The sequence below is a fragment of the Megascapheus bottae genome, chromosome 11 (assembly GCF_031878675.1).
Source record: "Megascapheus bottae isolate mThoBot1 chromosome 11, mThoBot2.hap1, whole genome shotgun sequence".
In the NCBI taxonomy this organism is placed as follows: Eukaryota; Metazoa; Chordata; class Mammalia; order Rodentia; family Geomyidae; genus Megascapheus; species Megascapheus bottae.
Genome location: NC_143519.1, coordinates 62,637,228 through 62,665,065, shown reverse-complemented (window position 1 = coordinate 62,665,065; position 27,838 = coordinate 62,637,228). Strand labels below are relative to the sequence as shown.

General features: G+C 38.5%; 1 protein-coding gene across 1 annotated transcript in view; it reads right to left on the bottom strand.

Annotated features, from left to right (window-relative positions):
- Micu2 (mitochondrial calcium uptake 2) overlaps window positions 1-27,838 on the bottom strand; it is an 87,460-nt gene that overhangs the window by 23,923 nt on the left and 35,699 nt on the right. Inside the window, exons 3-6 of the mRNA XM_090342405.1 lie at window positions 23,746-23,777; window positions 23,576-23,651; window positions 8,732-8,779; window positions 6,892-6,974 (exon numbers count right to left, since the gene is read on the bottom strand). Of these exons, the coding sequence (XP_090198531.1) occupies window positions 6,892-6,974; window positions 8,732-8,779; window positions 23,576-23,651; window positions 23,746-23,777 (239 nt within the window). The remainder of the gene's footprint in view (window positions 1-6,891; window positions 6,975-8,731; window positions 8,780-23,575; window positions 23,652-23,745; window positions 23,778-27,838) is intronic.

Genomic DNA, 27,838 nt, shown 5'->3' with positions numbered 1-27,838 from the left:
AAATATTCCTTAGGTACTCATATTTGGTTATAATGTATACAGGACTAAATTTGTTCTATCCAGTGAAGTAGTTTTTAATTTATTTTTTCTTTTGTTCATGAGGAAAACATAATTTACTTTTTTGTGGGTAGGTCTTTGTTAAAGTGTAGCTACCAGGGCAATGATGATTTCAACAGGACAAGGAAGTATTCTTTCTTTTGTATTTTCTGAAAGTGTGGAAACTGGCAGTACTTCTTTCTTAACTGCGCCAGTGATTTCACCAATGAAACTGCACTTGAACTCATTTCTTTGTGGGAAGGTTTTAGAAAATAAATTCAGTTTTTCTTGACAAAAGGCTATACAGATCAAATCTCATTTTGTTTGTGTTTAAGGTACATCTCCTTTGATTCCTAATATTGGTGACTTTGGTCCTCTATTTTTATCATATAAATTAAACATTTAAATAAATAAACCTTCAAAAATAGATCAGATAGCAATAAAATATTAATTATAAAATTGTGGTTCAAAGCTTAATATTCTTTAATTATGGGATTCTATGTAGTTATCGTAGTCTTTACATAGCTGTATTATAAAAAAAAGCTCAAACCAAATAAAACAAAAAAAAATCAAATAGGATTCACTAAAGTAAGATTTGAAGGGGGGCGGTCATGGGGCTTGAACTCCAGCCTGAGCACTGTTACCGCCCCACTTGAGCCATAGCCCCACTTCCTGTTTTCTAGTGATTAACTGGTAATAAGAGTCTCAGGCTTTGTGTTGCTTGGTCTGGCTTTGAACCATGATTCTCATATCTCAGCCTCGTGAGTAGCTAGGATTACAGCATGAGCCACTGTGACTGCTTAAAGTAAGAATTTCTTAGGAGGCTTATTTAAACATGGTGTGAAATTTAGAATAGCAAGGGATTATCCTAAAGTCTGTCAAAGTAAGTTTTGTGCCAGATACATCTTGTCATGTCAGGTTTTACCTAATACAATATAGTTGGACTCAAGGGAAAGATTCCAGCAGGTTCTATTACTGAATATTAAGTTTTACATAATGTCTCCATTTGAAAAAGCATAAAACTAAACATATTGTCTAGAGACCTAAGCTAAGTGGTCTTTCTGGCATCTTAAGATCTTTTGTACAATGGCTGCACATGATACTAGCTCATAATAACAAGGTACTAAATGCTCATTGTGATAGAACAGCGCTGTTGTGCTGCGGATACAGAACAGTAGGCACAGGCACAGTGCTTATATTCTGGTGGGCTAGAGACAACAAGCAAGTAAACAAAGATGGTCATTTCAGAGCATGTCAAGTTCTACCCTATAATAAAATAGAGCAGGATAAGAGGACAGAGACACATTGCTGGAGATAGGTCACTGTAAGAAAGGTAGTTCTCTCCGAAGAGATAGTATTTGGATTGAGATTGGAATGACTAAAAGCTACTATAGGATTGGGGCAAGGGGATTTAGGTAGAAATAGGGGTGTCATGTTAGAGAAACAGGGTTAGAGGCACACAAGTGTTCCCATTTACCAGTTACAAATTCTGAATGGCTAAATTTACACTGATGGGTACTTCCAATTTCAGGCTGAAAACAAAATAAGCAGAATCAATTAACTTCCTTTTGCTTTCAGGGAAATGATAGTTTAATAAGAATATTATCATAAAATAAGAATATGTTCTACTTTTATATTTACTTAGTATTAATTTTAGCAAGATATTTAGTATGATAAAATTACAGCATTACTGTAGTAATCCTTTCTACCAGTATGAAAACAATGTGAAATAAAAGGACCACCTAAGGAGCAATTTATATTAGTAAACAGACTTGTCATTAATCTATTGTTTAGAGAAGCTGCATTAAAACCTTGGCACTTCTCCCACATAAGCAGTGTACCATCTATCAAGGTAGAAATGAAATGGATTAACTATTACTGGCTTTGATCACTGTCGGTATTGTTTTTATTACCTAACAAAGTACAAGTCATGTAGATAGCTGCTGTGTTACAAGTTCTTGGGATAAAGGCACAAGCAATACACTAAGTAATACAGCTTTTAGATATGGCTGTTAATAAAACATAAAGGTCTATGAGACACAGAAGTAAAGCAATTTAATTTGTACTTTGGGATATTTTCACAAGATTTTTTTTTTTGGCCAGTCCTGGGCTTGAGCGCAGGGCCTGAGCACTGTCCTTGGACTTTTTCAAGGCTACAAATCTACCACTTGAGCCTTAGCACCACTTCCAGCTTTTTTCTATGTATGTGGTACCGAGGAAAGGAACCCAGGTCTTCGTGAATGCTAGGCAAGCCCTCTACCACTAGGCCAAACTCCTGGCCCTTTCACAAGATTTTATATTGTTTTATTGTTACATTTACATTTGTTGTTGAAATCCAAGATGATTTTACAGTAAACAGCATCACTTTTTTGGTATGTATAGAGGGGAAAGCAATACCTCAAATCAATTGTCAACACTGAGATATGCTAAAGCCCCCTCTCCCTATTCTTTTTTTTCCAGAGATGAGGACCAAACTCAGAGCCTTGCCCTGCTAGACAAGTGCTCTTCCACTGAGCAACCCTTACACCTATTCTTTAAATATGTTTTCTGGTCTGCAAAGAACTATTTGCTTCTTTTAAGGTCATTTCAAATGGAAGATGCTACATATTTAGGCATAGTAATATAAAGACCATGGTAGTGAAATTTATTTAAATGTAATTTTTTCTATATGCTATTTTTTGCTTTGTTTTTTTTTTTTAAATTTTTGGTGCCAGCCTTAGGGCTTGACCCAGGGCAGGTGCACTACCCTGAACTTTTTTGTCTGAGCTTAGTGTTTTACTACTAGAGTCATATCCCCACTTCTGGCTTTTTTGGTGGCTAATTGGAGATAAGAATCTCAAGATGTTTCCTGCCTGGGTTGGCTTTGAATGAACCATAATCCTCGAATCTCAGCCTCCAGAGTAGCTAGGATTATAGACATGAGCCACAGGTACCTGACTCAAATGCTGGTTTTCTTTAAAAAAACTATATCATGTCACATGCTATATTAAGTCCCATTTCTATGATGAGCACAAAATATCTTTTTTTTTTTTTTTGCCAGTCCTGGGTCTTCAATTCAGGATCTGGGCACTATCCTTGAGCTCTCTCAAGGCTAGCGCTCTATCTACCACTTGAACCACATAGTATTGCTTCTGGCTTTTTCTGTATATGTGGTACTAAGGAATCAAATCCAGGGCTTTGTGCATATTAGGCAAGCACTCTACTACTAGGCTATACTCCTGGCTCCCACAAAAATACCTAAGGTTTATAAGATTGAATTTTATAACTTCAAACTTAAGAAAAATCAGTGATGCATTGTAATTCATGGATGATTTAATAATTTTTCAGATATTTAAGAATAAGCAAGTAATCAGAAATTGGTCTATAAATGCAGCATATGCCCCTATTAAGTACAAAAACATGTTTGAAAAATGAAACCATATGTAATAATATCAGGAGTAGAGTCTGCATCTACAGAAAATATGGTGTTCTTGTAAAAGTCTTAGTTATGCCCTTGTGGAAATGGCAATAACATGCTCTCTACTGCACATCAGTATTTTCTGTACTTTCAGCTTTGTGGTTTGGCCTCATGTCATTACCACTTCTCACACACATGTAACAAAACGCTGAACTTTGATAGCTGTATTACCAGGGGCTCTCTTAAGTCCAGTTTACTATCCAAGAGATGTAAGACTAGCTCCCTATACCTAGTGACTCCCAAGGAATTACTAATAGCTTCATCAACCTAAAAGAATCTCACCTTCGAGGATCATAAGCCTTTCATATAAGCTACCCTTATGAACTCCCTGCAAAATAGTAATTGTTATAGAGTTGTTTCTTGTCCCTGAAATATCAAGAGTAAGACATATGATACTGATATTTCAGGTTCTACATGGGCAAATAGTTAATATTTTTGTCCTTAGACTTAAATTAATTTCCTTTTTTTTTGATAGTCCTGGGGCACGAACCCAGGGCCTAGGCACTGTCCTTGGGCCTTCTTTTTTTTGCTAGTCCTGGGCTTCGGCTCAGGGCCTGAGCACTGTCCTTGGATTTTTCTCAAGGTTAGACCTCTACCACTTGAGCCTCAGCACCACTTCCAGCTTTTTTGTATGTATGTGGTACCAAGGAATTGAACCAGGGTCTTTGTGCATGCTAGGCAAGCACTTTAACCACTAGGCCAAACTCCCGGCCCTCCTTGGGCCTTCTTAAGGCTATCGCTCTACCACTTGAGTCACAGTGCCACTTCTGGCCTTTTCTGTGTATTGAGGAATTGAATCCAGGGCTTCATGCAAGCTAGCCAAGCACTCTACCACTAGGCCACACTCCCGGCTTCCTTTTTAAATAATCAAATGACAAAAGAACTTGTTTTATAAACTGCTATCAATTTTGTACTTCCTTGTGTCATTGCTGAGTATTTTGTGAAAAAATGTGGCCAGGCATTGGTGGCTCATGCCTGTAATCCTAGCTACTCAGGAGGCTGAGATCTGAGAATGGTGGTTTAAAGTCAGCTCGGCATGAAGATCCTTGAGATTCTTATCTCCATTAATCACCAGAAAACTGGAAGTGGCACTGTGGTTCAAAGTTAGAGAACTAGCCTTCAGACCCAGAGTTCAGGTCCCACAATTGACAAAAAACCAAAAAAGCAGACTGTCCCCAAACAAGGTAAAAGTGATAGATTAAGTCTAATGAAGACAGCATTTCATAATGGTATGTGTTTGGGCAATTTTAATGGACAGATAATCAAGCATCTCCAGTACACTACTGAACTCTGCATCCTGAGCATTTCCTTAGAATGACAGACTTCACACATACTAAGAGTCTACTGTACACTTTTCCTCATCTATAAAGTAGGGATACTACGGTAATTTTGTAGGATGTTGTAGATATAACATATATGAAAGACATTCAGTAAGTACTACTTTTTCCATCAAGGAGTGCTATTATTGGGCTCAAGTGGTAGAGGTTGCCAGTAAGTGAAGACTCTTAGTTCAAACTTTAGTATTTCAAATAAATCTAATGTTATTGTCATTATCTTTCCTAATCAGGCAACAGGGCTAGAAAAAACCATAGCCATTGAGCTCTCCTGTCCTCTTATCCCTTCATTTCAAGGTTCTAGAGGCTAGTCTTTATATTTCTGTTTTTCTTTCTATTAGTTTGCAAAGTAATGAGATTCATTCTGATACTTCTCTACATGTATAATTATGTACTCTGATGACCGACACCCCCTCAATTACCCTTTGTTAAGCATTCTTCCAGATCCCTAATAATGTCCCTTTCACATTCATGTTCTTTCTTGATTATAGCTTCTACTTTCTATTCACAGATGTAAACCCAACTGTTTCAACAGCATATCTAGCACTGCAAAAGAAAAATGCATAAAAGAAAGTCTCCATGTGGCAAGATCTTGGACTTTATGAATATGCTGTTACCTGCTACTCTATTGTTTCCTCAGGTATTTATTTCATAGTCTTGGAGCTGATGCTGAGATCTCCGTTGTAGGTGGCTTCCCCCACTGAGTTCATACTTAAACACTGGTTAAACATGAGAGTGTCCTTTCTCCCTTACATACTGTATGTATGTGCCTGTGTTCAGACTGAACACACACAATCTGAATAATGGGAATATTTAATATCACCCAAAAAAAATGAGGCTGAAGCCAGGCACTGGTGGCTTATACCTATAATTGTAGCTACTTAGGAGGCTAAGAAAGGGAGGCTCATGATGCAAGGCTAGCCTGAGATCCTTCTCAGGCATGGTATGCCATTTTATAGCTGCATGAGAGGCTGAGATTCAGAGGGCTGCATTTCCAGAACAGATTGGGAATCAAAGTCCTCGAGATGCCCTCCAAATGGAGTTCCCTCCACTGTGTGGTGGTGTGTGCCTGTCATCCCAGTAACTATAGGAAGCCTAAAATAAGTGAATCATGGTCTAGGGACACACCTGGGCAGGAAAAAAGGCCTTATGTCAAAGAAATCACCAGCCAACTGGGCCCTGCTGGCTCCCACTTGTAATCCTAGCTACTTGGAAGGCTGAAATCTGAGGACTGAGGTTTGAAGCCAGCCCAGACAGGAAAAATCTGTGAGACTCTTATCTCTAATTAACCACAAAAATCCAGAAGTGGAGCTGTGGCTACACTAAAAAAAGTCTGAAGAACTTTATTTGTGTTTAAAAAAAAAAAGGTAAGTTGGAGGCTTTGAGCTTTATGATTAAAGGCATATTACTTAAAAGTTTCTAATATTCTTGCTTTTTTTTCCTTGTTAAGAATAGTTTGAATGTCTTTGACAATCATTTTTATAAAGCATATATATGATATGAAACCCTTTTACTGTATTGTAATTTACTGAAGCCATAAAAATAAATCTCTAGACACATAAATGTTTAAGCTTATTTCTCCATTTGGAATCTAACGTGCTGTTCACTCAGTTTGTTCGAAATAGTAGTTCAGAAAATGTAACAAATATTTTTTAATGTGCAAATGATTTCTTTTCTTTTTTTTTTTTTTTTTTTTTTTTGGCCCCTTTCTCTTTCTGGCCCCGCTCGCTCCGGCCCCGCTCGCTCCGGCCCGGCTAGGCCCCTTTTATGATTTCTTTTCTTTTCTTTTCTTTTTTTGCTAGTCCTGGGGCTTGAACTCAGGGCCTGGGCACTGTCTTTGGACACTTTTTGTACTCTCCCACTGGAAGCCACAATGCCATTTCTGCCTTTTCCGAGTACTGGGGAATTGAACCCAGGGCTCTGTGAGTGCTAGGTGAGCACTCTACCACTAGGCTACACTCCCGGCCTGCAAATGATTTCTTAACATTTTAAAATGATAGTTATGGAAGAGTAAATTATTGTACAAGCATCATGTACTTTATGATAAGCCATAAAAGCTCTTACCTTAACAAATTCCTTTTTCTCAATCCTCTCATTCCCATCTGCATCCAGCATTTTAAAAGCAACATGAAACCCTGTGCGAGGTTCTGTAATGAAGTGAAAAATGAGTAATTGCTTAGTGAATCACAACTTTTTAGTTGTTAGTGAATCACAACTTTTTAAAAAAATTTTTAGTAAAGAATTTATTAACATTGATTTTTATATCATATTTCAAATGTCATGTTTAACAAACAAGTATTCAAGACAGGAATCTCTGTATACAATAGTGAATCACAACTTTTTAACAGATCTTCAAGTGAAACAAACCACCAGAAACTCTATGAGTAAGCACCTCTTTCTCAGATGTTTTTCAAAGGTAGGTAGGTGATGAAGGTTTTGCTCCTATCTTCTCTAGCACCTTTTCCATGGAATATCTTTTCTGCTCTACAGTGTAAAATTAATTTGAGAACTCATTTGATTCCATCAGGGACTATTCTTATAGAATTTTGGCTATTTTCATAGTAGATTTTATTTTTTCCTTTTTTTTTTTTGTTGGTCATGGACCTTGAACTTGGCCTGGGCATTGTCCCTGAGCTCTTTAGCTCAGGGCTACCGTCCTACCCTTGAACCAAGCCCCACTTCTTGTTTTCTAGAGCTTAATTGGAGATAGAGTCTCAGGTCCTTTTATGCCTGGGCTGGCTTTGAACCTTGATCCTCAGATCTCAGCCTCCTGAGTAGCTAGGAATAGAGGTGTGAGTTGCCCTGACTGGTTGTTTCTGATTCTGTTTTGTTTTTTAGTAATTTTATTGGGGACCAGTCTCATGGACTCTTCTGCTCAAGCTGGTTTTGAAATTGCAATTACCTTATGGGCACAAGACATGTAAAGACATTAGAATCTCCATTTCTTATCTGGCTCCCTCTAATGTTTATATCTTATATATTCACACATAATTATGAGGATTGAGAAATTAACATTGGTATCATATTATGGACTAAACTGCAGACTTCATTTAGATTTCATATTTTTCACTGGGATCCAATGTGAGAAACATGTAGAATTTAGTTGCGACTTCTTAGTGTCTTAGATACTAGGTTTTCCTTATTAAATATGCTTAAGCATATTTTTCCATCTGGAATTATATGACTTTATTATATGACTTTCATACATTTGGAGAATGCAGGTAAGAAACTTTCTAATGAAGATGAGGGTTTCTGTTGCTCTGAAGTGAAAGATGATTATGATTCTTTTGTTCAGCAAAACTTCTACTCAGGAAACTAAGTTATGGGAAACATGGTGCATGAAATGCAGAAGAGATCTAAAGGGATAGTCTAACTTTATTATTTTGTCCTTCCCTTCTTTCTTTCCTTTTCCTTCCTTCCATTCTCCATTCCTTTCTCTTTTTCTCTTTCTTTGTGTATATGCTGGTGTTCTACTTGAGCTTCACCTCCAGTCCAGCATTTTGCTGGTTAATTGGAGATGGAATCTCTTGGACTTTTCTCTTTAGGCCAGCTCTGAACTAAGATCCTACAGGCCTCAGCTTCATCAGCTAGGATGATAAGCATTAGTCACAGGTGCCTGACTATATCACTAATTTTTAATAATAAGGACACAAATACCAAACTTTGCAGATCCTTCTAAGAACAGAGAATTACTGCTTGGCATTGGTGTCTCACGCCTGTAATACTGGCTACTCAGGAGGCTGAGATCTGAGTATCACAGTTTAAAGCCAGCTAGAGCAAAGTCTGTGAGACTCTTATTTCCAATTAATCACACACACACACACACACACACACACACACACACACACACACACACACCACACGGAGAATTACAAGATTATTGTACAAAATGTTGGATACTTACTAGTGATGATTGTAAGCAAGAAAAGATATTCAGTATATGAAATAAGCCCTGAAAAAGAAAATACAAACATCAGGAAATAGGTTTTAGATGGTATAAAAGAAACTATGTAGAGATGTAAATATTGAAACATCATCCAAGTAAAAATATTCTTACTTTTTACTTTAAATTAGCCCTCTTTGTTATGGTAGAATTTTTTTTTAACAAACAGCTTAAGATACGATTTTTTTCATTTCTCAGAATGTACTTTAAAAATTTTTTTATTGTAATTAATAGAGGGGTTACAATTATATTCACTAGAGAGAAGGTGCATTACTTTTCACCCATTGATAGCCCTTCTCATGTTTTTGTTGAAGATACTATTTTTTAAAATCAAGTTACTAGTAAGGAATGTATGATAGCTATTTTTATTTTTCCAATCCTGGGTTTGAGCTCAGGGCCTGAGCACTGTCCTTGGACTTTCTCAAGGCTAGAGCTCTACTACTTGAGCCTCAGCACCACTTCCAGCATTTTTCTATGGTATGTGGTACCGAGGAATCAAACCCGGGTCTTGGTGCATACTAGGCAAGCACTCTACCACTAGGCCAAACTCCCTGCCCCATGATAGCTAATTTTAAGTGTCAACTGCATTGGTCCTGGATTGAACTTGTGTATATAGGAGGGTGTTTCCAGTTGAGATTAGCAGATGAATTAGTAGAATTGGTAGGCTGTCCTCTCCAATATTCAGATATCAACCAATCAGTCCAGCAAAAAAGTAGGAGGACTTTAGTCTTCCCTCCCCCATTTATTTATTTATTTATTTATTTATTTATTCATTCATCTCATCTTCATCTTCTATCCTCAAGTGGACCGACACTTCTGGTTCCCCTCATTGTTATGCCTTTGTGCTTGGGCTGAATCATACACCTTGTTTTTCTGGATCTCTAGGTTATAGATGTTAATCAAGCCTTCATAACTGTGCAAACCAATTAATCATAATAAATATACATCTCTCACTGGAGAACACGAATACAAGAGAAATGGATACTGCCTGGCAAATAAAGACTTATTCACATCTGGGTGTTGATAGCTCAGGCAGGGCTAGAACTCAAGGCCTGGAGCCGGGTGTGGTGGCTCACAGTTGTAATCCTAGCTACTCAGGACGCTGAGATCTGAGTATCGCGGTTCAAAGCCAGCCTGGGCACGAAAGTCCATGAGACTCATCTTCCATTAAGCACCAGAAAACCGTAAGTGGCCCTGTGGCTCATGGGGTAGGGTGGTAGCTTGAAGCTGAAGAGATCAGGGACAATGCCCAGACCTAGAGTTCAAGTCCCATGACCAACCAAAAAAAAAAAAAAAAAAAAAAAAAGAACTTAGGGCCTGGGCACTGTCCTTGGGCTTTCTCGCGGCTAGTGCTCTACCACCATAGCACCATAGCGCCACTTCTGGCTTTTTTTCTGTGTATGTGGTACTGGGAATTGAACCCAGGACTTTGTGCATGCTATGCAAGCAGTCTACCACTAGGTCACACTCCTGCCTCTTCCCTTTCTTTCCTCTTTCCTTCCCTTTTCTTTTCCATGCCAGTTCTAGGGCTTGAAGTCAGGGTCTGGGTGCTCTCTCTGAGCTTTTCTGCCCAAAGCTAGTAGTCTACCACTTGATTCACACTTCCACTTCCCACTTTTGGTAGGTAATTACAGACAAGAGTCTCACAGACTTTCCTGCCTGGGCTGGCTTCAAACCACGATCCTCAGATCTCAGCCTTCTGAACAGACGGGATTACAGGTGTGAATCACCAGCACCTGGCTCTTATTGAGTTCTCCATCTTTTGAGAGGATAAAAATCCTCTATTTTATCTTCAATTTGTGATACTCTATTTTTTATGTCTTCTGTTAGTTAAGCTTTCAATTGAGTTAAAAAAATTTAAACTACTGGGCTCTCATCTCTCTTTCTCTCTCTCTCTTCTCTCTCTCTCTCTATATTCTCTCTCTCTCTCTACTCTCTCTCTATATATATTCTCTCCCTCTCTCTATATTCTCTCTCTCTCTCTCTCTCTCTCTCTCTCTCTCTCTCTCTCTCTCTATATATATATATATATATATATATATATATTTGCCAGTCTCAGGGTTTGAATTCAGGGCTTGAGCACTGTCCTTGGGCTTTCTCAAGGTTTGAGCTCTACTACTTGAGCCACAGTACCATTTCTAGCTTTTTCTATGTATGTGGTACCGAGGAATTGAACCCTGGTCTTCGTGCATGCTAGGCAAGCACTCTACCATTAGGCCAAACTCCTGGCCCCTCATTTTCCATAATTTTTTAAACATTAAAAATCTTTGTTAAATTCCTCTTTCATATCCTGTTTTTTTCCTTTAGCTATTTGAAATTTTCAAGCTCAATTATTTATATCATCTTTGAATTCATTTACCTCCATATATATTTCTTCTTTAATTTCATTAATCATTTTGTCATTGTTTTTTGAATTTGTTTGAAATTTATACCTCTTTATTATCATTTATTTCTTTATTATGTAGTTGCTGGCTTCTGAATGAGATTTGTTGTCTTCTGTCTTTATGGATTTTGTGGTTCTATGCTGTGATCTACGCAGCTGGGGCTAAGCCTTTAGTTGGATGTCTTGATCTCCTATGTCATTTTAGCTACAGATTTTCAGTGATTATTTCAGACCAGGTAGTGGCTGGACTATGTTGTAATTTCTTGTTGAAGATTGGGGGAATGTGGCTCAGTAATAAAATATTTAGCTTCAACACTCAAATTGAGTGCTATGCTCTTTTGTACTCAAGGTGAGGAAATTTGGCTGCACAAGCTGTTACAGGCTGGGAGTGTGGCTTAGTGGTAGAGTGCTTCCCTAACACTCATGAAGCCCTGGGTTTGATTCCTTGGTACCACATACATAGAAAAAGCCAGAAGTGGTGCTGTTGCTCAAGTGGTAGAGCTCTAGCCTGAGAAAGCCTAAAGACAGTACCCAAGCCCTGAGTTCAAGCCCAGGACTGGCAAAAAAAAAAAAAGAATCAAATAAAGATAGTAATAAAAAACAAAAACAGAATTTCATTAGCTCTCATGATTCTTCCATGTGCTTGCATAGTCTCTCCCTCCCTCTAGCTCACCCCGCCCCCCTCTCTCCTCAGTGTTCAGGCCCTTCAAACCAGTAGGTGGCGTCTAGGGACTTGACTATGGAGTGGTGTCTTTGTTTCCCAGCACAGGGAGAAGGGATTTGGAGATACAAATACAATTTCCAGTGAGACCTGTGCTCTCAACCCCAAGTCCTACACAGTTTTCACTAAACGTGTAGCTTCACCTCCCAGGCTGCGGAGCTCACAGTAGTGGCATCTACTCACTGTGGTAGTCTGCGCCTGCTGGTTGGAGGCCACTGTGCGGTGCTTACAGAATCAGTCTCCCAGATACATCTGTGGGTTGCTGCAGTGCTGAGCCTGGTTGGGAGCCTGCATTAAGGTGGCCTGTGGACCAGGTACTACATGGGGCCATGGTATAGTCATAGCTGTTTTGAGGAAGTGATTCTAATAGTAGTCTTTGGAAGATGAGGGTTTTTTTTTTTTTTTCTCTCCTTCTCTGAGACAAGACCTCGTTCTCTTTCCAGAATGGCTTCAAACTCTTAAGCTCAAGCAATTTTCCAGCTTCAGCTTCCCAAGTAGCTGTCCAGTTTAGTGGTAATTTAGTTGAGAAGGTGTGTTATGAGTGGAAAAGCCATATAAAACATATGAGGGCTGGGAGTTTGGCCTAGTGATAGAGTGCTTACTTAGCACGCACACAGAAAAAGCCAGAAGTAGGGGCCGGGAGTTTGGCCTAGTGGTTAAAGTGCTTGCCTAGCATGCATGAAGACCCGGGTTCGATTCCTCGGTACCACATACATAGAAAAAAGCCGGAAGTGGTGCTGAGGCTCAAGTGGTAGAGCTCTAGCCTTGAGAAAGTCCAAGGACAGTGCTCAGGCCCTGAGCTCAAGCCCAGGACTGGCAAAAAAAAAAAAAAAGAAAAAGAAAAAGCCAGAAGTGGTGATGTGGCTCAAGTGATAGGGTTCTAGCCTTGAGAAAACCAAAGGACAGTTCTCAGGCCCTGAACTTGAGCCCAGGGCTTGCAAAAAGAAAAACTACACACAAACCTCTCCCTCTCCCAACAACAACAACAACAATAACACCCAGATGAACCTGAAAATGAAAACTAAAAAGCAATTGTCTGAAATAACACCCATGTAGAAGAAGCAATGTGCAATAATGCTATTATTGTGGCCCCCAGGTGAGAAATAAAGGACTGCAAAGGGTGATATGTTGGGACTCCATTTACTCTCGTGTGAAGGAAGGCTATATCTAACAGTTTTTAATCAGAAAACAGGGGCTCGGGGATAAATGTGGATCAGAGCAATGTAAGAAAGACCTTGTATCTAAGGCCCCAATGCTACAGCTATGTTTTTAAATGACCTGTTTCTTACTACATTATCTTTTTGTTGTGTTTATTTTGGTGCAGGTGTACTTCTTTCAAATTTTAACAAGACTGCAGTATGTCTTTTGATTTTTTTTTCTTAAAAGTGTTCAGTATTTATAGAAAGAGAGAAGCAACAAAATGAGTTTTGTCATATGTTGTATCTGGCAGAAGTGCTCTAATGTTCGCTGAAGGATCAAAGCATTTCATCCCTTGGCAACCTCAAAAAAAGCAGAGAACAGCATATTTCTAAGTTTCAAAGGAATACAGCAAAGTGAAAAAAAAAATAGCCAAGTGTGGGACTGCACTGGGCTTGGTGCCAAGGGAAGACCTTACTTTTCTTTTCTTTAAACATAGGTAAAGGTCCCTGATGCAAGGGCAACTGTGTGAAAAGGAAAATTCCCGTGACTTTTGTTAAGACATTGACTTAAATAAAAAGCTTAAATAAACAGAGTTGAGAAAATATAAAAATAGCACCTTAGAATCTTAAGATAGATTATAAATAAAAAATACAGTTTTACAACAGTAGTCTAGGCATCTGCCCTCTGGAACTACTTTGAAAGAAAAATAACACTTCAGAATACATATAGCAGAAACAGTTTTGTAAATATTTGGCACATTTAATTATAAAATAAATGCTGCTAAGTGGGCAGCATTTCAGAATTGCATGCCAAACAAGGGAATATTTTGAGAATTCTGTTTCCCAAAGACACTGGATAATCATACCTGTCACAGAAATATATCTGTATCTTACAACGTAACTTATAACTTATCAGTACACTTTTGAGGATGGTGTTACATTGGCAATATACTAAGTTTAAGTATAAACTACTGATATTGTGAATTAAAATATATGATAGTTTAATATACAATATCAATAACTTATAATGTACTTATTCCATATTCATCCCTCCCCCTACACTGGGGGTCGAACTTAGGACTTTGTTCTTGTTAGGCAGGTGTTCTATCACTTAAACCATACTCAACCCTTTTTGCTTTGCAATTAAGATGTCATTTTTTTTTTTTGCCTGAGTTAGTTTGGACTGCAATCCTTTGCTGATAGCTGAGATGCCAATCATACTCTCATAAGTGTAATTATTGGTTAAGATGATGTCTTTTCAACTTTTTCTCTAGGCTGGTCTCAAACCATGATCATTTCAATCTCTACATCCTGAGTATCTATGCAGTTCTACAGCTTAGTTTGTTTTCTTTTTAATAAGGCATGGTGGATGATTTTATTTTGCTGTTATGATATAGTATTTTACATGTGGCAATAGCTTTTACATGTGGCAGAATGGATTTTTTTCTTTTGCCAGTTCTTTGTCTTGAACTCAGGGCCTGGACACTGTACTTGAGCACTTTTGCTCTGGGCTAGCCCTCTACCACTTGAGCTGCAGCACCACTTCTGGTTTTTTTCTGTGTATGTGGTACCAAGGAATCAAACCCAGAGGTTCATAAATGCGAGGCAAGCATTCTTACCATTAGGCCATGCTCCGGGCTCCAAAGTCTTGGGGCTTTCCTCAAGGCCTAAACACTGTCTTTGGCTTTCCTCAAGGCTAGCGCTCTACCACTTAAGCACCACTTCTGGCTTTAGTATGTATGTGGTACTGAGGAATTGAACCGGGTCTTTGTGTATGCTAGGTAAGCACTCTACCACTAGGCCAAATTCCTGGCCTGAGGAATGTTTTTAATCATTCTAAAAGTAGCAGGGGCTGGAGCTGGGGCTTGAGTAGCAGAGCAACAGCAGAGCAAGGAAGCTAAGCAAGCATGAGTCCCTGAATTTTCAAATCCTGGTACCATTCATACCCCTAAATTCTGATGCTTGAGATTTGTTGAATTCAAGGTAACAAAAAGAGATCCAAAAGCAGATGTCTAGCAGCTAGTTTTTATATCCAGATCTTTGAAGCTCAGGGAATGAACCTGAGCTAGAGACAGTAAAAGAGATTTGGGAGTGGCTTAATGAATGCTAAAACCAGAGGTTGAAGAAAGGCAGTTAAGTGAACACCAGATTTCCAGAAGTGCCAATGTTTAATAGACAAGAGGAAGAAAAGGCACTGACAGAAAAAGTAGGATAGTATAACTTCAGAGACCAAAAGAATTGTGGCACATGGGTTTCCCTAATAATAAAAGCAATTTTGTATTGATGCTTTATTTCAGGCACTATGCTAAATGTCTTGCACTTGTCTCATTCTAAGACTGAGGCACATACTATTTTACAGATGAAGTGGTCATTGAAGAAGCTTATAAACTATGGGCCAGATGGGAATTGTGAGATCTCAGGAGTTCCCAGTCTGACACTTTCCTTGTCCCTAAGGACAGTTTTCTCCCATCTAAAGTGTGGTAAAGTAGATGTACTGGAGAGATGTGGCCTTAAGTGTCAGGAAGCTAGCATATGGATGCATGGTAAATTCATTCTCTCTCTCTCTCTCTCTCCTTCCTTCCCTCCCTCCCTCCCTCTCTTTCCCTGGCTGGCACTGGACCTTGAATTCAGGGCCTTGGAGCTCTCTTTTCTTTTGTGATTTTTATTGTTATTACAAAAGTGATGTTACAGAAGGGTTACACTTATATAAGTCAGGTAAATGAGTACATTTCTTTTTTATATTGATATTGTGATAAGGCTTTGCTGCTGTTGTTGCTGTTTTGCCAGTTCTGGGGCTTGTACTCAGGGCCTAGGCACTGTCCTTAGATACTTTTTGCTCAAGGCTAGTGCCCTGCCACTTCAGCCACAGTACCACTTCTGGCCTTTTCTGTGTATGTGGTACTGAGGAATCGAACCCAGGGCTTTGTGCATGCTAGGCAAGCAATCTACCACTAAGCCACATTCCTGCCATGAATACATTTCTTTTTGGACAATGTTAACCCTTGCTTTTCTGAGCCTTTTTAGTCATGACTGGCAAGCTACCACTTAAGCTACTGCTGAGTTTTTGTTGGTTTATCTGAGATAAAAATTTCATGGACTTTCCTATCTAATCTGGTTTTGTATCATAAACCAGCCTCCTGAGTAGCTAGAATCTTGGCCTCCTGAGTAGCTAGAACTACAGGTGTGAGCCACTGGTATCTGGCTGACAATTCTAACTCTTCATAATCAGGCAACTCTGTTGTCTTGGTTCATCTATTCCTTTATCTTCATAATTCATTTATTGATTCCTATATCAATTGCTTACTTTTTCTGAAATCATTAGACTATATATTCTAGTTCTGATTTCTGTCAGTACTTATTAATAGAGCATGTTTTTATATACTTGCTGTCTAAATAGGAAGTTTTTCTCCAGCAGTCACCCAAGTACATTTTTTCACTCTTTACTTTCTGTCTTAGAAATAAATGCTATTTTATTTAACTTTGCAGCCACTCCTAGCTTGTAGTTCCTCTTAGCCTCCTCTACTTTCAACTTCACTCATCAACCTCTTCCCTGTAATTCTCCTTTGAATATTCTATGGTCTCTGCCTAAGAAAAATGAACAAGCTGACTGAAGGGTAGAGCAGATTCTCTCTGCTGAAAGTAAAATAAAAAACAAAAACAAAAACAAGTTGTTGTCAATCTTTCTCAGTATTCTTTGGAAACAAGTACTATTTTATTCTTCCTTATGGGCTTAGAAGCCATAAAGGTGGTATAAAAATAGTGTCAATCTTCCTTCTGGAGAACTGATTTCCAGATGTACTACACTTCAATGGAATTCTCTGGCACAAGCTTGGAGGAGCTGAGAATTCCTCCCCAGCTTCTCACTTGCCAACATGGAAACATCTCCACAAATCTGCTGCTGCAAGTAGAGGCTCGATAAAGATAACATGAACACAAATGGTCTCAACTACAAGGAGAGACTAAAAGACAGGTTTGTTTTTCTCCTGTCTGAACAATCAATATTATGCTTTTAGCTGGCCTTCAAATCTTATTATTGCTTTCAAAGCTTCCACTAAATACTTTTATATAATCTCCATACTATCTTCTTCAGATCAGGAAAATGAAATGCTTCTGCTCGCTGTGCTTTGAAATTCCTATTTCCCCATCATACTTCTCAAAAATGTCACTCATGGGGGGTGTTGTGGGAGAGGGAAAATAGGAGATAAATGTGGGGGTAACAATGTTCGAGAAGAAATGTACTCACTACCTTACTTATGTAACCCCTCTGTACATCACGCTGACAAAATTCAATTAAAAACATGTCATTCATTATTACAAAACAACCTTTCACTTCCTTCAAAGTTTGTTAAGTCTCACCTTTGACCTTTATTATCTCTTGTGAGAGTCCAGATTCTCTCATAGCTCTTTTAGGATCAACTAGATAGCCCCTTCCTTCAAACTCACCCCATTAGAATTATCATTTGTCTTCCCCAGTTTAGGCAGTTCTTGCGGAATATTAATAAAGAATGGACACATTCCTTTAAAAATGCACTAAAGCATTCTGCAAACAGAAGACAGAGAAAGAACAGTAGGCTCTGTTGGGGGCTGGGTCCTGGTGAGGGGATGGGCTAATGAGGGTGGATGGAGAGGATGAATATGGTCAACTAGACTGTCAGCATACATGAGAGTAGAACAATGAAATCTGTTGGGATTGTATTAGGGAATGGATAATGGGAGTAAGAACAAGTGATGAGCAGGGGGCTGGCGTGGACTGACTGGAACTCATATCTGGAAATGTCACAACAACATCCTCTCTTGTATAGCTAATGTATGCTAAGCTACTAGTTATTTTAATGTACAAATCACTAATAAAGGGCCATGGTCCAGTAAGCATGAAAATCTTACAAAAGCATACAAAAATGATAATATTCCAATAATCAATTGCAACGTGCCAGAGCTAGTGTAAAAACTAAGACTAATAAAATTGGGATTTTTTTTTCTTTTTTTTTTTTTGCCAGGCCCGGGGCTTAAATTCAGGGCCAGGGCACTGTCTTTGGACATTTTTTTGATCAGGGCTAGCTCTCTGCCACTTGAGTCACTCTGTATGTGGTATAGAGGAATTGATTCCAGAGCTTCATGCATGCTAGGCAAGCACTATACCTATCACTAGGCCAAACTCCCGGCCCAAAGTTGGGAATTTTTTAGAATTACTGTAGTAGGCACTACAAATATTAAAAATATCTTGTCTTATTAAAATCTTTCAACAATCCTGTGAGATAAGTATTACTATCTTGTTCTAAAATTATGGAAATGAGGATGAAAGTAATTAAATAATTTCTTCAAGTAATAATAAATTGAGCCTTTTTATTCTAAAACATACTCCAGGCTACCTTCTAATAAGTTCTCCCTATGAAAAATTTAGGATACTGCTAACTTAAAGTACAGTATATACAAGTATTTTTATGCTACTATGGCTAGAATAAACCAGTTTCTTGGATGGTTAATAATAATTTAGTATAAGGAACCAATACTTATGAAACACAACTAAATTCTATATAATCTAAATATATACATACTGAGGGAAGAGCTGAAATGGATACTTTTTAACAATAATCTAAGTATGGACTATTACTTACATATTTTTGCATAAAAAAGTTCTAAAGACAGAACTACTACCCATGATAATATCACTAAAGATAGAGCTGGAGACAGAATTCAGGGCTTTATACATACTTGCTCTACCACTGGGTCCCCGTGCCTGGCATGACTACTGGTCTACCACTTTAGCCCATGTCACCGGTTTGGCTTTTTTGTTTTCAGTTGGTTGTCGGGCTTGAACAACAAAATGGGGCACTGCCTCTGAGATTTTCAGCTCAAGGCTAGCACTCTACCACTTGGAGCCACAGCACCATTCCCAGGTTAATTGGAGATAAGAGCCCCAGGGACTTTCCTGCCTGGGCTGGCTTTGAACTGTGATCCTCAGATCTTAGCTTCCTCAGTAGCTAGGATTTCAGGTATAAGCTCAGATTTAGTTTGCCTTTTTTTAAAGCATCAATTAGTTTTATAGGGGGTTGTTTTAACATCTACTGATATACACAATGCACTATATCATGTGTCATTCTTCTTTCCCTTCGATCCTCCTCAAACCCAGTGTCACCAGGGTCTTTTCCATTTTCACACATACACATGAGGTACTTTGACTATGTTCACTTCCCTTTCTTCTGTTTGTCTGCTGCCTTTCACTAGTACTTACACCCAGGCACGTTTCAACTTCCTAATATTCTTTTTGTTTTACTTCATGTTAATTGTTAAAAGGATTTCACCATGATATCTCACATATGTAAATAACCATGTTTTAATCAAAACACATTTATAGTTTAGTTCTAACATTCAGATAAGAGAGAGCACAATCTTTGTTCTTCAGAGCCTGGCTTACTTCATTTAATATGCTTTCTAGGTCCATCTATTTTCCTGCAAATGCTATAATTCCATTCTTTTTTATGGCTGAATAATACTCCATTATGTATGTATATACCTACACACACTAAATTTTCTTGATCCATTCATTGCTTGGTTGGTTCCGGGCTGTTCCATAAGCTTGGTTGTTTTGATTAGTACTACAACAAATGTGTGCCTGGGTGTCATTATTATATCCTGCCCCAAAGTGCTATTCCTGGTGGGTGAGTAATTCTGTCTTTAGTGATAATATCCTGGTATATCTTCAGTTTGTTGAGGAGTCAACTAGTTTCCACAGCATTTCACTAGTCACAGTGGCATCTTCCCCACATCTTTGCCTGTGTTTGGTGGTGTTTTTGTTTTTGATGGTATTTCTGACTACAATGAGATAAAATCTGTGTTGTTTTGATTTGCACTTCCTATATAGCCATGCATTTTGAGCATGTCTTCATGTATTTGTTGGCCATTTCTAATTCTTTCAAGATGCACCTGTGTGGCTCTGCTGCCCATTTATTAATTGGGCTATTTCTTTGGGAGTTTATATTTTGAGCTTCCAGTCTATTCTGATTATCAGTCCTTTACAAAATATAAAGCTGCCAAAGATTTCCTTTTTTTTTTTTTTTTTTTGGTCAGTTGTGGGGCTTAAACTCTGGGCCTGGGTATTGTCCCTGAGCTGTTCAGTTCAAGGCTACTACTGTATGTTTATTCTTAGTTCTTCTGATCTGTTTAAATTTTCAGGTCTGTTCCTAGATCAGGACTATGGCTGTTTTTGTTACTATAGCTCTAAAGTATAACTTAAAGTCTCACAGTGCAATAGCTCCAGCATTACTTTTTGAGTGTCTTGGAAATTTGAGTGTCTTAGATTACTGGGCAAGAATTAAACTATGAGCTTTTGCTCTCAGTTTCCCAAGTAACTAGTAGTATAGGTATGAGTCACTGGTGTCTAGCTTATTTACAACATTTCTAAATGATTATTTTTAGTCTATCTGCTTTTTTCCATTTTTGTCTGTTACGCACTATATCTGTTTCAATCTCACCAATAATAGCTTATCTCTTTTGACTTTTTTATGTTCTTCTTTTCACCTTTCTTCCTATTGTACATTCTCTTCTATTAGCTTTAAGATTCTTCTTTCTGCTAGCCTAGCAAAATCCTCACTCAAATGTAACTGTTGAACTTTCAGTCCTTCTTGCAGGCTGTAGGAAATTGATAACAGAATTTCATTGGCTGGTGGCATTAGTATTTCATGTTCTACATTCTCTTCTGGCTCTTAAGGCTTCCCAGAAACTGTTTTCTGTTTCTATTATCTATTCAGTTCTTTTTGCTCATTATAGAAGCCTCTTCAAATTTTCTTTCTCCATAGAAGTCAGTCCTATCATTTCTGCTTTATTTAAAAAAAAAAAAGTCAAGGCTACCCCAATGCTGCCTCAGCTTTTTGCCACTAATTTGCAAGTATAAGCATAAAATACCCATCTATTTTCCCTCTCATCTAGATACAAAAGAATAGTTATCTAACCTGTCATATGCTGGTCCTTCTACGTGAGTTCGAAAGACAGTTCCAGGATTTTGTCTTATTCACATTTCCGTTCTCTTACACTTTTCATCTCTCCTTCTGAGACAAGAAACACACTCAATCCTCTTTATTAAAACAAAATCAACGTTTCTTCAGCTTTCTGCCCCTACCCTGAGCTCCTGCCCTCTTATTTCTCTGTGGATGCTCAGATACTTCAAAAAGTGTGCACTTAATTTTCTCAGGGCCCACTCACTTCTCAAAGTTCTCAAAGCTCTCTTCCACTCATTCATCTGTATTTGCTAGAGTCCAGTACTTCTGCTGCTAAATCTAATGGACCTAGCTTACCCCACCCCTTAGTTTATTTGATTTTTTTTAATGTCCGAATAATGTATAAGGGGTTACAGTTACATTTGCCAGGGAGTAGACTTCTTGCACATTGCTACCCCTTCTCATGTTTCTGTCCCTATTTCCTTCCCCTACTCCCTTCCCTCACCTTGTTTCCCCCTTCCCTTCCCTATTTCAAATAAACAAATAAATGTATATATAATATACCAGGTAACACAGATACAGTAACAACATGAGATTAACCATATGGGCAAAGAAAGATAAGAGAAATAACATAGTACGTTAAGAACAACAATCACATATTATATGGCTCTTGATTCCATATCCTAGAGTTCATTTCATTTAGTCTCAATCTATATGACCTTGTATACAAAAGTTTTGAGCTATTGTAATCCTCTGCTGAGACAGTCCTAGGTGTGTACTAATTATTACAAATGAGAGAAACCATGGAGCCTATGTTCCTTTGGGTCTGGCTTACTTCATTTAATATGATTTTTTCCAAGTCTTTCCATTTCCTTATAAATGGGGCAATGTCATTCTTTCTGATGTCAGCATAGAATTCCATTGTGTATAAGTACCACATCTTCTTGGTCCATTGATCTACTGAGGGGCATCTGGGTTGATCCCATATCTTAGCTATGGTAAATAATGCTTCAAAGAACATAGTTGTGCTAGTAAGTTTAGTATGTCCTTGTTTCTGGAAGATTGGGTAAATGCCCAGGAGTGGGATTGCTGGGGAGCTCTATGTTTAATGTTTTGAGGAATTGTCATACGGCTTCCCATAGTGGATGAACGAGTTTGCACTCCCACCAACAGTGTAGTAGTGATCCCTCTGGGCCACATCCCTGCCAGCATTTGTTGTTATTACATTTCTTGATCATGGCCATTCTAACTGGAGTTTATGGCCAGAGTTTATTTGATTTTTATGTATTTGGTAACTCCTTTGTTTAACATAGGTTTCTTGATATCGTTCTCCTGGTTTTCCTCTTTCTTCTGTTTCCTGATCTTTTTATTTTTTTTCTTTTTGCCAGTCCTGGGGCTTGAACTCAGAACCTGTGCACTATCCTTGAGCTTTCTTAAGGTTAGCACTCTGCTACTTGAGCCACAGTACCATTTCTGGCTTTTTCTGTGTATGTGGTACCCAGGAATCAAACCCAGGGCTTTGTGCATGCTAGGCAAGCACTCCCAGCCCAATTCCTTTCTTTTTTTTCTTTTTTTTTTTTTTGCCAGTCCTGGGCTTGAGCTCAGGGCCTGAGCACTGTCCTTGGACTTTCTCAAGGCTAGAGCTCTACCACGTGAGCCACAGCACCACTTCTGGCTTTTTTCTTTGTATGTGGTACCGAGTAATCGAACCTGGGTCTTCATGCATGCTAGGCAAGCACTTTAACCACTAGGCCAAACTCCCGGCCCCCCAATTCCTTTCTTTAACATGGGTTCCCTGATATCAATCTCCTGGTTTTCCTCTTTCCTCTGTTGCCTGATTTTTTGGACATCATCTATTTCCTTATATATTGGTGATCCTCTGGATTCTCCGTGGTCTTTTCATCTTTATTCTTGAGATTTATATCTCACTTTTTTACCTTTTACTTTATCTCATTCTCTCTCTAGGCTTTAATTAACACTGATACTTTTAGTAGTTTATCTTTACTGCTCAACCTTTTTTTTTTTTTTTTTTTTTTTGCCAGTCCTGGGCTTGAGCTCAGGGCCTGAGCACTGTCCTTGGACTTTCTCAAGGCTAGAGATCTACCACTTGAGCCACAGCACCTCTTCTGGCTTTTTTCTATGTATGTGGTGCCAAGGAATCAAACCCGGTATTTGTGCATGCTAGGCAAGCACTCTACCACTAGGCCAAACTCATGGGCCCTCACCCTTTTTTTTTGGTTGTGGGATTTGAACTCTAGGTCTGGGTATTGTCCCTGAGCTCTTCAGCTCAAGGCTATAGTCCTACCCTTTGAGCCACAGTTCTACTTCCCGTTTTTCTGGTGGTTAACTGGGGATAAGAGTCTCATGGATTTTTTTTTTTAGTGCCTGGGTTGGCTTTGAACCTCGATCCTCAGATTTCAGCCTCCTGAGTAGCTAGGATTACAGGTGTGAGTCAACACGCCAGGCTACTGTTCAACATTTTTAAAGAAATTTGTTTCTTACTGAAATGGATGTTTCATTGTGTTTTGAATCAGCTATTGAATAACAAGATAGAAATCTCATGGATAACTACATAATAATATTTTTAGTTAAATAAAACACAACTAGAAATTGAACAATGTTAATTACCTTTATCACCAAGGTCTCTAAAAAAAGTTGGCCCCCAATTAGCTGTTTGGATTCCTGCCAGTACGTCGTCAATATCCTTTGAATACACAAAAAATCTTTCAGTTTAAATAAACAAGTTCAATTCTGTCTTACCCAAATAAACAATGACAAAACTCACACATGTTTCTTACCTTTTTTGCTAGCTTTTTGACTAAAGTTTTACCTGGAACAAAAGAAGAAACATTATTTAACACCCATATTCCTTGACAAAACTCAACTAGGACTAAGGAAGGAAAACATTTATTAGACAAACAACTAAAAATTTATAAAACGTAGAGGTTTGCACATGGGCATTTATAATCCTAACTACTCAGGAGGCAGAGATTTAAGAATTGCAGATCAAAATCATAAGGTTCAAAGTTAGGCCTTACAGAAGTCAGCCTAGGCAGGAAAATTCGTAAGACTCCTCTCCAGGCTCAAAGTGGTAGACTGCTAGCCTTGAGAGAAAAAGTACAGGGAAAAATGCCCAGGATCCCTAAGTTCAAGCCCCAGGACTAGTAAAAAACAAACACAAAACAAAAGACAAAACCCCCTAAAACAAACAAAGGTTTTAAAGTAAAATCCTGAGCCAAGGAATTCTCAATCTAAATACTGTTAAATTCTTTTAAAAAACAGATCTGTTTCAGGATATGAAATCTAATAATCCTCTTTGGTTTATCTTAGTTGTCTGCATCATACACATTAGGAAAAAAAAAGGAATGTTTGGGCCGGGAGTTTGGCCTAGTGGTTAAAGTGCTTGCCTAGCATGCATGAAGACCCGGGTTCGATTCCTCGGTACCCCACATACATAGCAAAAAGCCAAAAATGGTGCTGAGGCTCAAGTGGTAGAGCTCTAGCCTTGAGAAAGTCCAAGGACAGTGCTCAAGCCCTGAGCTCAAGCCCAGGACTGGCAAAAAAAAAAAAAGGGAATGTTTTTAGATGTGCATTTTCTATAGTCTGGACTGATTAATCCAGGCTAAAAATCTACTGGTACAATTTCTTCTCTCTCCCTCTCCCCCCATCCCCTCTCTCTTTGGTCAGGCTTGAACTAAGGGCCCGTGCACTGTCCTTACAAAGTTCTGTTTGCTCAAGGCTAGAGCTCTACCTCCTTGAGGCACAGTTCCATTTCCAGATTTTTGGTGGTTAATTGGAGATAAGAGTGTCATGGCCTTTTGTGCCCAGGCTGGCCTCCTGAGTACCTAGGATAATGAGCCTCTGGTGCTCAGCTCATTGCCTACAATTTCTATTATTGTTCATAAACTGGTAAGATTTTGCTTTCAAAAATCATTTTTCTATCATTTTAATTGAAAAGTCATTACAAATGTCACTATGGAATTTTCAGAAACATCTATGATCATGTTTGTAAACTTAAGTTTTATGAGTTGAGGAATTGTTGCTGTTGTTGTTTGGTGGTACTAGGGTTTAAACGTAGGCCTTTGCAAGGGAGGAACACTAATCCATTTGAGCCATACCCCAGCCCTTTCTGTTTTAATTAACTTTGAACAGGGTTTCTAATTTATGCTCTAGTGGCTGGGATTACAGGTAAACACTAGCAGACCCTGCAGCTTATATAGATTCTTTAAATGATGCTGTACTTTAAAAAATTTTACATTTTTACTAGGAAATTTAATTTTGATCCATAGCAGTAGAAAATTTTCTCATATGAGGCAGACATTAATATTTTATATCTATTAGCAGACAGGAGAGAAAACACACCAATCATCTTAATTTTTAATCTACTACCTAATAATAATAATACTATTATTTATCCCATCTTAACAAGCCTTTCTTTTTATAATTTAATTTCAGTTTTTATTGTCAGGGTCATGTATAGAGGGGTTACAGTTACATTTGCCAGGTAGTAGGTATATTACTTCTCACACATTGATATCTCTTCTCATGTTTTTTGTCCCCACTTCCCTCCCCCTACCCTCTCCCAATCATCTTGTTTTCCCCCCTTCCCTTTCCTATTTCAATAAACAAATAGATGTATATACAATATATCAGGTAACAGAATCAGATACAGTAACAACATGAAATTAACCATATGGGCACCAAAGAGAAGAGAAATAACAGTACATTAAGAACAACAAACACAAGATAAAGCTCGTTTCCATATCCTAGAGATCCTTTCATTTAGTCTCATCCTATATGACCTTATGTACCTAGGTTTTGAGCTATTGTAATCCTCTGCTAGGAGGGTCCTAGATCTGTACTAATTATTACAAATGAGGGAAATCACTGAGCCTATGTTTCCTTTGGGTCTGGCTTACTTCACTTAATATGATTTTTTCCAAGTCTTTCCATTTTCTTACAAATGGGGCTATGTCATTCTTTCTGATGGCAGCATAGAATTTCATTGTATATAAGTACCACATCTGCTTGATCCATTCATCTACTGAGGGGCATCTGGGTTGGTTCCATATCTTCGCTATTAACAAGACTTTTTTGTTCATACTTTCACCTCCATCTATTGTTTTTCTTTTGTCAGTCCTGGGGCTTGAACCCAGGGCCTGAGCACTGTCCTTGGGCTTTTCTCAGGGCTAGCACTCTACCACTTGAGCCACAGCACCCCGACTGGCTTTTTCTATGTATGTGGTACCAAGGAATTGAACCTAGGTCTTTGTGCATGCTAAGCAAGCACTCTACTACTAGGCCAAACTTCCTGCTCCATCTATTGCTTTTATCTCTCCTTTTCTTCATGTAAAATATCTCAATGACTTTTCTTTTTCCATTTTCTCATATTTTACTTAAATCTACTAAACAGCAGGCTTTCATTTTTATATCACACCACCAAAATGGTTCTTGGAGAGATTACTGATACCTTACTCTGCCAAATCCAACCGTGAGTTTCTGAAACTTCATGACAGTCTGTATTCCTCCTACATTTTTAGCTGCTCCTTTTTCTTCTTAGACCTCAACTCTCCATCCTCAAAGGCTGTTATACCTATGGTACAGCCTTGAGCAAAAAAAATCTCAGAGATAGCACTCAGGCCCTGAATTCAAGCCCGGGATACACACACACACACACACACACACACACACACACACACCGATACAATTATATCATTTAAAAATGATTACCTTTAAAAAATGAAGAAAGGATATAATAAAATGTTCTAAAAAGGAGAAAAGCTGCGAGTTTGGCCTAGTGGTCGAATGCTTGCCTAGCATGTACAAAGATCTGGGTTCAATTCCTTGGTACCACATACATAGAAAAGCCAGAAGTGGTGCTGTGGCTCAAGTGATAGAGCATCAGCCTTAAGGAAAAAGCCCAAGGATAGTGCCCAGGCCGTAAGTTCAAGCACCAGGACTGGCCAAAAAAGAAAAGAAAATTAAAAGGAGAAAAGTTTGGAGCTCACAAGAGAGATGCAAGAGACCTTGATGTTAAGTGAATATACTTGGAGAATTTAACTGTGGTTAAAAACAATGAATTTAACAAAAACATGAGAAGGGGTAGCAATGTTTGTTAAGTGATGCACCTTCCATCTGGCAAATATAATGTAATCCTTTTATTAATTATAAAAAAATATATTTAAAAAACAATGAATTTAGTGGTTCCAATTTGCATAGTTCTGTGATTTCCCCAGCAGAGTTCAGAAGAACAGACATACTGAATATGGTATAAAGAATGGTATGGTAAAGAAGAATGCTAGTGAGTGTGGTTCTGAAATCTGCAATTTTAAAACTGGAGCAGTTCCAGGTAAGAAACATGGAATATAGATGGTAAAGATGAAGGGCAAGGGGCCGGGAGCATGGCCTAGTGGCAGAGTGCTCATTTAGTATGCACAGAGCTTGGGTTCTATTCCTTGGTACCGCATGCACAGAAAAAGCTGGAAGTGATGCTGTGGCCCAAGAACAGTGCCCAGGCCCTCAGTTCAAGGCCCAGGGCTGGGCAAAATGAAAAAAAAGGGGGGCAATAGAATTCTAAGAACTGACTGGAACTAAGAACTGGGCTGGAGTCTTTAATTCCCATTTTCTGCATGGGGATGAGGAAATGTTTTTTTCTTTTTCTTTCTCCCTACTATACTAAAATAAATCTTTGCCAAAACTTCCAACAAAAACTTCCAAAACAATAACAAAAAAGGAATGACAAGACTAAAATAATTCAGTAGAGAAGAAGTTGAAGGGAAACAATGTTTTAGTTAGATAATTTCTTTCTCATAAGAATACCTTTTTTTGGGTGGGGGTGGGAGTTGAGTGCACAGAGGAGGATCCCAAGCCCAAGAAGGAACCAGGGAGAAG